We start from the raw sequence: 12,500 nt of genomic DNA, 5'->3' as shown, positions 1-12,500 counted from the left end.
CCCAGGTTTTATCCTGTTTAGAGAACCACCCAACAAATAAAACGTCACACACACACACACACACACACACACACACACACACACACGCACACACACGCACACGCACACACACGCACACACACGCACACACACGCACACACACACACACACACACACGCGCACACGCACACACACGCACGCACACGCACGCACACACACGCACGCACACACACGCACACACTCACATACACACACACACATAGGGGGAGAAAACTGAAAGGCCTGTCCAGAGTTGTAAATTGACTTTAACTGTGAGTCAAGGCATTGGCATACATTAGTTTAACTATATCGTTTTTAAAGGAACATAATAATTAGAGTTCCTAATATATTTATTCAACAGCAACATTCGGGCTCAATTTCTGCAAACCTTTCCGCGGATGTTTGATGAATGTATATTTGTGTGGTAGGCTATAAATCAGCGCTCTGCTGGTATTATTATATGATTGTTGTACTGTTGTTTATCCAAGCCCAGCAGAGGGAAACCTTTCATCTGGCCCTGCCACTATACAATAAAAGCGAGGACCAGACTCAAACCGCTACACAAACACAATAAACCACACTGTGATGGAATGCCGTGCCATAGATCCCAACAGGAAAGCAGGGATCTTGCTCTCTACAGGAGATCAAGACAAAGATTAGTTTCTCGTGTTTATTTGGCCGACGTTTAAGGCATAGAAGCCCATGAAAGACATTAATAATGTGTTTGTTTGGGTAGGATATAAGTGGGTATGACACACCTGCTTATGAAAGACGATTATCGAGGCTAATGGAATGGCTGTGCATTGAACGTGCCTTCGGTTAATGCTTGGCGCACAGTGAGAATGTGTGTATTGTCAGGGGTGTCACACCAAATTCTGGGCCCTTGGTACTTTAACTATTGAAAAATAGCAGATATACAAGCTCTCAGCGCGGCACCGAGTGCCGCGCTGCGAGCTTGTAGATCTGCTTTGAATATTTTAAATCCTTTTTAATAATTTTTTAAAAACCTATGTTTCTATGTCAGCGGTGCTCAAACCTTTTCATGTGAAGGACCCCCAAAATAATATGTATTTGGTCACAGACCCCCATCTCAAAATATTCAGTTCCAGGGACCCCCCAGAAGCAAAATTTGAGTTACAAATTAAAAAAATACATATATTCAAAGATTTGCACACATTTTCACAACTTAAATTCTTTTTTTTAGCAGATCTACAAGCTCGCAGCGTGGCACTCAGTGCCGCGCTGTGAGCTTGTAGATCTGCTATTTTTCAATAGCTAAAGTATAAAATAGGCACTAGGGCCCCTCCACCTTGGGGCCCCACTCAGTCCCTCTCCCCCACCTTGTGACACCGCTGTGTATTGTCCTAAAGGAGTTCAAGCCATTTATAAGAGTGTGTGTGTGTGTGTGTGTGTGTGTGTGTGTGTGTGTGTGTGTGTGTGTGTGTGTGTGTGTGTGTGTGTGTGTGTGTGTGTGTCTGTGTGCCTGTTTGGAGCTAATCTCACAAACCGCTGGACGGGTGCCTTATATTTCTTGTGCACATATACTCTTTGAAATATTTAACTTTTAACCTTTTTTATAATGGAAGACATTTGGGCTTGTAATCTCCAAATCTGGGCACGGACGATCTGCTAGAGCAGTGTTTCTCAAAGTGGATTCCAGGGACTGTGGTTTCCATTAGGGGAGTCTAAACTCACTACACCTCCAAGATTCCCATGTACCTGACAAACTACTTCTTAAAGGTCAAGGATGTTCACGACCACAACACCAGAGGCAGCTCCACAAATCATCATCAACGTAGATTTAACACTAAACAAGGCTCTCCTGCTACACCATCAACATGTGGAACGCCCTTCCTCAAGCCCTAAAGGAGAGCAAATCCCTAGCCTCCTTCAAAATTGGTATGAAAAGTCACCTTCAGACAGCTGCTACCCGTGACTTGTAAATAGACTAAGCCCCCATGCCCCCCCCCCTTTTTTATTATTCTTTTTTCTGCCTTTGTATTTGATGTTATGCTTTTGAAACTGATATTATCCTAGATAAAGTACTATGTTCTATCCGTCTGTCTTTCAATGTTATATGAGATACTTAAAGTGTGGTTCCTGTGGAAATAAGCCTCGGCTTTCTAGGATCTCCCTTTAGTTGAGTTAAGGGGAGACCTTGAAATGTGAAAGATTGAGAAACACTGTGCTGGAGCACTCTCTTTTTCAGAGCCAGGCCTTCTATTATAAGGAGGAGATTGGTGGTTGAATCTGGCCCGAACCCCTGGCCAATATGGATGGAGTCATTCATAGGTCATACAGACGACTGGCGTCATAGACTGGCTACATGAAGTCTGAGATCCACATAAAAGCAAACCGTTATTGGACCCAGTCTTGTCCTTTCCATTTCATTAGATTTCTTTCTCGCTAAGTCTTCATCGTGCAAAACGTTGGGCACTGCAGGTTTCCTTTTTTCTCTTTTTATTTTGTATTTCTTTTACCTAGGACCCCTAAAGAATATTTTCTTTTATCCTTCTTATCTTGTTGACTTAGCAAATATCTCACGATTAGCTTGCCAAAAACAGGGTTGTCATTAACCCCATGAGGCTTATATAATTTGTAGCATGATGAATAGCGAACATAGACGATCCACAAGTTGGGCTCGTAGATCACAGCACGGCACCGAGTGGCGCGCTGCGAGCTTGTAAATCTGCTATTTTTGAAAAATCGTTGAAAATTTGGACCCGATTCTATAAATGTCTTTTCTTCCTTCTTCTAAATCAGTGGTTCTCAACATTTTTCATGTCAAGGCCCCAGAATTACACGTATTTGGCCGCAGGACCCCATCTAAAAATATGTTGTTCCAGAGACCCCCACAGAAGCAAATATTTGAGTTACAAATGTTCGCTTTTGAAAAGATATATACAAAGATTAGCAAAAACAAAAATAGCAGATCTACAAGCTCACACCGTGGCACGAGCTTGTATATCTGCTATTTTTCAATAGTTAAAGCTAAAGCATAACATAATTCCAGGTCTTTATGCACAGTGACCTTTTGTTGTTTGGGGTGAGGGTACAGCTCAGACGGTGTTGATCCGACACAGACCATCCACCTGAACCACCAGACACATCCTCTCCCTCTCTGCTCCCCGTCAGGGCCCTCATCATGGCTGCCATTAGCGCCAGCTCCGTCAATCAGTAGCCGGACCAGAACAAAGGCCCCATGGCAGCCCCGCGCTCCTCTGTAACCCAATACAGGAGACATGAAACGCTGCTGCCCTCTGACCCCGTGTGGTGATACAAGTGGCAGCGTTTGTCCCACAGGCCGGCCGTAACGTGCCAAACACATTGCCATGATGTCTGGGCGCTAACTGTCACAGCTGGCCTCTGTGGCGTGTTAGCACCGCGGTGGCTAAAGCCCTTCTGACATTTGCTGGTGTTGTGTCTCGGCAAATATTCTGTCGGGTGTGATAAAAGAAAACGATTAGCAGGCTTTTTTTAATCGCTTTCAACCCGGTGTCCCTATTTTGGGCATTATGGGAGAAAACCTTCAAAATGTAATTGTAAAACATAATAAATACTAATAGCAAAAAAAGTTACATTAGATCTACTAAGCTGTGAGCTTGTAGATTATTATATTATATGTTTTAATATAATATATAGGGATTAAGTGCAAGCTAGTTTGGGATCTAGTGAGCACATTTTATGTAACAGACTTAAATGACACAACATGTTATTTTACCGCAGAAAACCCATGGGGAAAATTACAACTCTTTATTGTGTGCATGTGCGCGTGTGTGTGTATGCACGTGCGTGCGTGCGTGTGTGTGTGTGTGTGTGTGTGTGTCTGTGCGTGTGTGTGTGCGTGCGTGCGTGCGTGTACGCGTGTGTGTCTGTGTGTGTAACTCTCACTCTCCTTGTAGGGTCTCTCCTCTAAGGAGGTTGTTCTCATTTGAATGTGTTCTTAGTTAACTCACACTGGTAAATAAATACATGTTGTAATACTAATGAACGGGGCGGCTTCGGGGTGTAAGTGAGTCTGTACAGAACGAAGTGTGACCTTATAAACCCTGCTCCATCCGCAGAGAATAATATGACAGCAACCCCTTTCAGATACCAAAGTTCCAACATTCCAAAAACGAGTCATTCTCAACCCATTTATCAAACATATAAACAAAGTATTCCCTGAAGTTTCATAATGCACTATCAAAAAAGATGGCTAAAATTGGGTCTCCCTAAAAAGGACTTTAAATTGTACACAAAATCCTCAGTGGTAAAATGTATTCATTTGTATCTCTGAGAGCGTGCAAATGCAACCAAATGGACATTTGCTTACATTTTGTACACTCTCAGAGTTAAAGCAACACTCTGGATTTTACGGTGTAAAAACGTTATTATCTTGCTAATTACCCGAGCCGTAAAACAGTAACAATTCAATCTCTCGTGTAAAACCACCTAAGTAAATTCCACCGGGGTGATTTGAGGTTTGTTTTTTTCACACTGTGGTTTGATCCCCCCCACTGTTAATGACAGTTATATTGGGTGGCCCTTTGGCTTACAGTAAACACCCACTCCGTTTTATGGCTTTACGGAAGGGCTGCCTGCCTGCAAGCCCTGCAAGAGCTCACCCGGCACGGTAGGGACGTGCTGGCCATTGGGAAAAGCGGGACAACTCCTGAACGGCCAGTTCGTTCCCGGCCGGTCCAGGCCGGCCATTAGGAAAAAATGAAAAAAAAAAAAAAATGTCGGCCTTCGTTCCATTTTGGGGGCTGGGCAGTCAACAAAGTAAATCGTCACTGTCGGGCAGAAACCTTGTATCTCCAAGTTTCAAATTTGTACATTTTTTCGCAAAGCAAAGCCCTGCTTCACCATACAAGGCCGTCACACAAAAGTAGTGAAAACTGTTTTCACTAGTTTAAATCATTTTTAAAATGATAAATACAAAACAAACGGTTTTGGACATACAAGGTTTCCACCCAACAACGACAAAATATAACTCATGTAATTGGCCCACTGGCTTGTAACTTAATGGTCATGATCTGAAATGGCAAATCTTTGAGTAGCAGCAGCGCTATCTCTCTATAGCGCGCAATGAGGGCCTCTCCAACTCTTTTTCCCGGGCTCAATCAGGGGCCCAGCATGTCCCTGTGTCACGGTACCATCGAATGGGCCTTTAAACCGTACAGGAATGGGTCTCCAGCTTATATGAAGCGACAGGCGGTCTTTAATGGCTTACTGGTGGTGGGCCCAGCATCTCTGACTGCCTGACAGAGTATACATCACGTTCTGGTCCAGAAAAGTTTTTTTTTATGTGGCAATGGTTCATTTTGTTGAAAAATATCAGCACATTGTGACACCTGGTCATATTTCTGGAGTGGTGCAGATTATGATATGGCAACACACACACACACACAGGAACGCACGGCCACGTCTACACACACACAAAGTCTACACATGCAGAGGCGTGCCAATGTACAGTGATGTGCGTGCACACACACATGCATGCATGCATGCATGTAGCCGTACACACAGATAAAGACATTGAAACTCACATCTGTGTCCTGTTAGACTGTCCCTTGCTATTTAAGTCCCCTTTCTGCTCGATGAAGTTGGAGGTTCTCAGACCTAACCTCTATCAGACCGTTAGGACTAATTGCTTTGTGAACCAGCGGTTGAGATCTGTCCCATAAGGCACTGTTACATACCCACCTGTTACGGCGCTGATTCCATTATTATATTATCACCTCTAAAAATCATTTACATTTTGTTTGCACTGTGTGTATATGGCACGCTATGAAGAAACAAGCAGTGATTGAACCAACAGGGCAGTGGATTATCTCCTGCTTTTGTGGCCATTTTAGGTGTGCATGATACCCAGGCTGGAAAGATTTTTGGGAGGTTTCAGTCCAATCTGCCCAAGACTCAATATCACACAATGGCTCAGTAACCTAACTAAATTCGGACTAATGGACTTTCGGACTAATGAACCTTCAGACTTATGGGTAGTCCCCCACACAATTCCTACCAAATGGACCCTTACGGATCTGTAGCTCTGAGAGCATACAAACTGTTAACTCTCAGAGGTAACCCCTGCACTTTTACAATGTCCCTCTGCTCTGGCACTCTGCATTGTTGAGAAAGATGAATGTCAGGTAAATCCTTGTGAAATATGAGCATATGTTGTTCTTATTCGGGTTTCCTTTTTGACTCATCTGTCATCACTGGCCATAAAAAACGTGGAGTTGCAGTTTGATGGAGACTGAAGAGGAACTGTAAAGTCAGTGAGAAATGCAGTCCAGTGGAGCTCAGTGAAGACATGAGGCAGACATAAAGCATTGGATCAGAGCCAGAGGACGGGAGTCAACACACACACACAGAGAGAGAGAGAGAGAGAGAGAGAGAGAGAGAGAGAGAGAGAGAGAGAGAGAGAGGTCAGATGCCCAGTAAAAAAAAGCAAAACAACAGTCAGCTGAAGTATACAACATTGGCACAGCAGCAGGGAGCCCTGGCTTTGAAAATAGTAGTCTGACTGATTGACTGGTGGGACATGATGGGGAGGTGTGTGTGTGTGTGTGTGTGTGTGTGTGTGTGTGTGTGTGTGTGTGTGTGTGTGTGTGTGTGTGTGTGTGTGTGTGTGTGTGTGTGTGTGTGTGTGTGTGTGTGTGTGTGTGCGCGCATGCATGACTGCACGTGCACTCGTGTGCGTGCGTGCTTGCCTGTCTGTCTCTCTGTCTGTCTATAATTGAGTGAATGCAGTGGGTAGCAGATGGGGGAGATGGCATCAGAAGGAGCCGGAGAGAGAGAGGCAGACGTCAGACTAAACTGAATCGAAGCGAGTGAAAGTAAAGACTTATTAAACCAAGAATAGAAAAGAGAAGGGGAGGGGGTGAGAGAGAGAGAGACAGAAAGGGAGAGAGAGTAGAATTCCCCTCAGACTCTCTCCTTGATTTCCAGCCAGTACATTTTACAATGGAGGAAGTCTGCTGCTCCGTTGTCTGCCCTGCTCTCATGCTGAGTCCCACCTCCCTCCCTCCCTCCCTCCCTCCCACCTCCTCCTGAGAAAGTGGGAGTCTCTCTCTCTCTCTCTCTCTCTCTCTCTCTCTCTCTCTCTCTCTCTCTCTCTCTCTCTCTAGCTGGCTTGCTCTCATCTCTCCAGATTTAACCCAGTGCTGAGGAGAGCAGGCAGCCACACTGTGTCCTGGATTGTAGCAGAGCAGAGCAGCCCTCCTTGCATATACTGTGAGCCCACCGTCATGGATGTCAAACTGCTGGCTCTGATGGCACTGCTGGCCGTGGCCACGCACGTACCAACCTCCAATGGTAAGGCCGATGATTATATCATATTTTTATCTATTTTGAGGGGTGGGATATCTTGATTTGATTTGATTTTATTAGATTTTATTTGATTTACACATAAGACATAATGTGCTGTGAAATTAGAATAATTCTTGAAAGAAATGTTCACAGTTGAAGAGTGTTTGGAGCATCCTTTGTCTGGGCATTATGGTTTTCTCCAAGGTTATTACGTTGCTGGTTGTCTGGGATGCTGTCTATCAGTTTTACACTTAGAATAAATGCATTCACTAAATTCATAATAATGAAATGCATATAGGCTATAGTTAAGAATATTTATATTAAAAACTCTTAACTCAATATTCAGTTTAATTGTTTAAATTTGTCCTTGTTTTTTAGTTTTTACATGTTGCATTCATTGTTCAGTAGGACTTTGAAGGTGTTTAGATTTATGTGTTTTCATTTTGTGGTGGAAAGTCAAGTTTCCTTGCTGATAACTCAACTGTGACAATAGCAATAACTCGCTATTGTCACAGTATACATTTATCTCAACACTTTGGTATCCTGCTCTGCTGTCGTTTCTGCTTTGGTCTTTTGAATATCAAACAATACATGAATGGATGTATTCAATATACTTATACAGCCAAGATTTGGAAGTTCCGTTCTGGCTTACATGATATTGTATTTTGAAAGATTTAATCCTATGATATACTTTTTGTTAAGTGACCAAACATTTGATAAAAAAAAGGAAATCCTTCCTATCATAGAGGTGAAGTACAGAACTCGATTAATGCATTAATCCCTTACATCCTATATGATAAGAAAGATATGAGTCGGGTTGAGATAACCAGGCAATGAAGGCATATGCTAAGCTTGTTGTTTCTATCCCGGTGAGCATCTCATTGCATATTAAAGAGAAGGCCTGGCCTAAAATGTGTGTATTTGTCTTTTCCCCTTGCTTTCCTTTAATTAGTTTCTAATTAGGGATCAACAATGCAGCTCTGATAACTGTGGATGCTCTCTTGCAGACCTGGTGCTGTAAGCCGCATAATGATTTCCTAGTTAGCATGAGAAAAGAGTTGGATAGCTTGTGAATTGTGAATTTGGCTTACACCGTTTGGGACTTTGGCTAAATTTGACGTTGCGTTAAATGTTGTGTAATACAAGGAAACGTTTCAGCCACACAAAAAAAAAAAGATCTGTTGGTGTTTGAACTTTTGTAGTTCTTGGAGTTTGTGTGTGTGTTTTGTCAGTGTCAACCTGCTGGAAGAGAATGTATTTGAACTATCTAGGAAAACTGACACATTTACGAGTGTCATTCAGGAGTTCTCTTACTTTTTGGGATATATGGCAAATGAATACATATTTATATATGTTTTGGGGATTTTAAAATAGCTTCACACTGATATGTCCAACCCCCATTGCCTCTTGTCTAACAAGTCGTCTCGTTCAGAAGACAATGTATGAATAAAGGCACCATGGGTGATGTTTAGTCATTCTAAGAATGTACTTGAGGTGATTTCTTGAAGGGGTTTTTAATTCGGTGCCTAAGCTCCGAGGCATTCTCTGGTAAATGGAAGGAATATTGGAAACTCCAATACCCTAACCCTTTTGGCAGGTACACTTACGTATACCCTCATGCATTGTAAATGCATTGGACAGACACATTAGATCAGGTGTGTTTATAGAAATGAGTTTCATTGTAAAAAGGTTGATTTTGTTTAGGATATGACATCTGTTCTCCCCATAATCATCAAGCAAATGTTTACATTGGTTTTGAAAATTTTGGGATCTATGATCGATTAGGTAGATGGCTTGAAAAGGCATGACACTGAAATAACAAGTGTAGTCAATTGATGTTAAACAACACTGAATACCTATATGACATCTGATTGTATGTACTTATTGATGTCATATAGTCTTTCAACTAACAAAATTATCGTTGTTGTCGTGTGAAAACCTCATATCTCCAAGTTTCAAATTTGTACGTTCTTTTCGCAAGTAAAGCCCTGCTTCATCATACAAGGCCGTCGCACAAAAGTAGTGAAAACAGCAGATCTACAAGCACACAACACCTCGCGGGTGTGCTTGTAGATCGGCTGTTTTTACTAGTTTAAATCATTTCTAAAATGATAAATGCAAAACTAACGGTTTTGGACATACAAGGTTTTCACCCGACAACGATGATATTGTGCCAAATTTGAGGCATTTTCAAATTTAAAAGCAACACTCCTGTTGGAGTGGGCATGATGTTTCGTCAGTAAACAGTGTACACTCGCACTTACAGAAAAGAAAGGAGGAGAAAACCTCTTGTAGGCCTATATGAGTTGTGGGACAATAAACTAAAAACTAGTGTTACCTATATTTTTTTGTATTTGTTCTTATTCTTGATCAACAAACCCCAACTTATAGCACATACAGACTACAAGACTTTTCTTGGGATTTTCACTCTCAGCTGTTGTTTATATACTGAATCAGAACATCACACCTGGTATAGGAAACTCTTGTGTGCCCATGACCACAGCCACTTAATGTGACAACCTCAGCACCTTTAACAGATTAAGAAAGAAAAGAAAGGGTAGATGCATGCTGTGACATGGAGGGCATTGGAGGCCCCTGTTATTTGCGCTGAAGGGGGGAAAAAAACACAACGACCTCCTTTTTCTAATGCCCCCATTTTCTATGCCCACCTTTTATAGTTCATTCCTCGCTCTTTACAAACATATATGGTTCCAATCTAGAGTTTTTGAACCAAAATGTATTCCGTTCATATATACTTTGAGCAGTCATTTGTCAATAATTATGGTTTGCCAGTGTTTTCTTCTGTTGTAGTACTTTTTTCTTTGTCTTTTTCTTATCTGTAATACCCCTTCTTTATAGCCTCGTAAGCCTACCTTCTTTATACATATCAAAATAGAAAAATCTTGTTTTATTAAGAAGACGTTATATAGGCCACCTTTTAATGCATAACATGCTGAGAGAGCCCCTGTTCACTAATCTTGAAAGAAAACTTAGGCCCACTCCTCCTGGCATGACATCTTAAGGCCACTTTTAACCGCACAGATTCGTCGACGATTCGGCGGCGGAAGGCTGCGGATAGCGTCGGTTGCCGAACGGGAGCTCATCGTCAGGTTTTCGGCAGCGGGTCGGGAGCGTTATCGACCGAGAACTGGGAAACTGGACTTGCTCGGTTTTGTTGAGTCGGTCCCTTGTCCGTCGGCAGTGAAATGAGCCAACGAGAGCGGATAAAATAAAAGACAACACACAATCCGCTGGTAGCTATCTGTTTGGCATACATACTGTTTCCACACAGTCACAGAGGACACCGAGACAACACACTACACACAACTGAACTGAATAAAGTGGGCGCGAGTGAACTGCGAGAAAGGTGCTTGATTGTATAATATCCACGTCCACGTTTCAACTGGGTCCAGTTTGGTTACAGTTGGCATACATACTGTTTCCACACAGTCACAGAGGACACCGAGACAACACACTAAACACAACAGAATAAAGTGGGCTAGTAATAGTGCAGCAGCTGCCCGTGTTGTTGTTGTTTTTTTCTTCTCCTCTGCACGGAGAACAGTCACGTACAGTGCCTCCGTGCCTACTAGTGGTTAGATTACCTCCTCTTTCAGCTGTGAAAAGCTGGATGTGTGCTTCAGCGTATGACGGTGCGTGTCGAGCATAGCAGACATACAAGCTCACAACGCTTCAAGTTCCGACATGTTGTGAGCTTGTAGCTCTGATATTTTCAATGCGCGACGTCACACCATCGTATCGTATGACAAAATAATACAACTGCACACAGCAGTGGAGGCAGAACGCTGAAGCAGCAACAAGCTGTTGTGAAAGTGTCAGATCATGATACAATTTTAAAGGATTATGATTGGTTTTAAAGGTTGTTCTACTTTATCCAAATAATAATATAAATAATAGGCTTAATAACAGCATTTTCCGACAGCGACGGCATGCAGGGACGATCAACTATGGAGTGAAAATAGCCTTTCAGACTACTGCCACCTCCTGGTTTGGAATGGTATTTCATGCGATCTCCCCGCGCATGCGCACAATTGCGTACAGTAAGTACAGTCGGCATACAGTCGGCAGACGAAGTTCTGTGCAGTTCTTTGCAGTCCTTTGCAAGTTCTTTGCAGTTCTTTGCAGTCCTTTGCAAGTTCTTTGCAGTCCTTTGCAGACTTTTTGGTGTGGAGAGGCCTTTATATTGAGGTTGAGTGTCCCCCCAACCCCCAACCCCATGCCTGGTACCCTCATGGATCGATAGAAGTTGGAATCGTAGTGGAAAGTCATGAGGGAATCCTGAAATGTGTCACCGCCCGACATTCCTATTTGCCTGGTTAGACAGCCTTTAGAAAAGAAAGAACAGAAACTGTATTCCTTCCATTTGAGGTGACTAAAAGTTGTGCATTTGTGTGTTCTGTGTGTTTGCAGCCAAGCCCATCAGCCTGGTGGAGAGGTGCTGGTGCCGCTCCACACTCAACACGGTCCCGCAGAGGTCCATCAAAGAGCTCAAGTTCCTCCACACGCCCAACTGTCCCTTCCAAGTCATGTAAGTCATGCATTTTTTACATTAACTACACATGAACCCTAGTTAGCGTCCATATTATGGGGTTGGACATTCAGCGAAAATGGCAAATCTACACAAAATTGGGACGCGTTGTGAGCTTGTAGATCAGCTATTGTGGTGTAGAGGGTGGAAACGTAGCGGGCCTAGACCCCTGGGGGACTCCGGTCAAGTGAAGTACAGTATATGGTCGTTGTCGGGTGGAAACCTTGTATCTCCAAAACCATTCGTTTTGTATTTATCATTTTAAAAACGATTTAAACGAGTGAAAACAGACGATCTACAAGCACACAACGCCTCGCACCGCGAGGCGTTGTGTGCTTGTAGATCTTCTGTTTTCACTAGTCTTGTGTGAAAAAACATACAAATTTGAAACTTGGAGATACAAGGTTTCTGCCCGACAGTGACGATATGTATGGTTTAAGCGTTTAAGGAACTTTTGGTGTTGTGAACAGATGAGAAACACAACGTCTAACATGCTGTGTTCAGTTACTATTTTCTATACATTGCTCTCGGCCTTCTTGATGAAAACCTCAAACTGTGGCAGAACTGTGACTTTGAGAACAAAGTAGAATCTGGTCTTCAGTGCTGACCCTAGCATCTATCAGTACGTCTAGATTAGAGC

General features: G+C 42.9%; 1 protein-coding gene across 1 annotated transcript in view; it reads left to right on the top strand.

The window, feature by feature from the left end:
- Positions 1 to 7,250: 7,250 nt before the first annotated feature.
- Positions 7,251 to 12,500, top strand: part of cxcl12b (chemokine (C-X-C motif) ligand 12b (stromal cell-derived factor 1)) — a gene marked incomplete at both ends in the record, with an annotated part of 13,029 nt that continues 7,779 nt past the window's right edge. Inside the window, 2 exons of the mRNA XM_080721332.1 lie at positions 7,251 to 7,317; positions 11,743 to 11,860. Coding sequence (XP_080577458.1) covers positions 7,251 to 7,317; positions 11,743 to 11,860 — 185 coding nt within the window. The remainder of the gene's footprint in view (positions 7,318 to 11,742; positions 11,861 to 12,500) is intronic.

This window comes from Nannobrachium achirus, assembly GCF_963921795.1.
Source record: "Nannobrachium achirus genome assembly, chromosome: 3".
In the NCBI taxonomy this organism is placed as follows: Eukaryota; Metazoa; Chordata; class Actinopteri; order Myctophiformes; family Myctophidae; genus Nannobrachium; species Nannobrachium achirus.
This window is presented reverse-complemented; position numbering and strand designations above follow the sequence as displayed.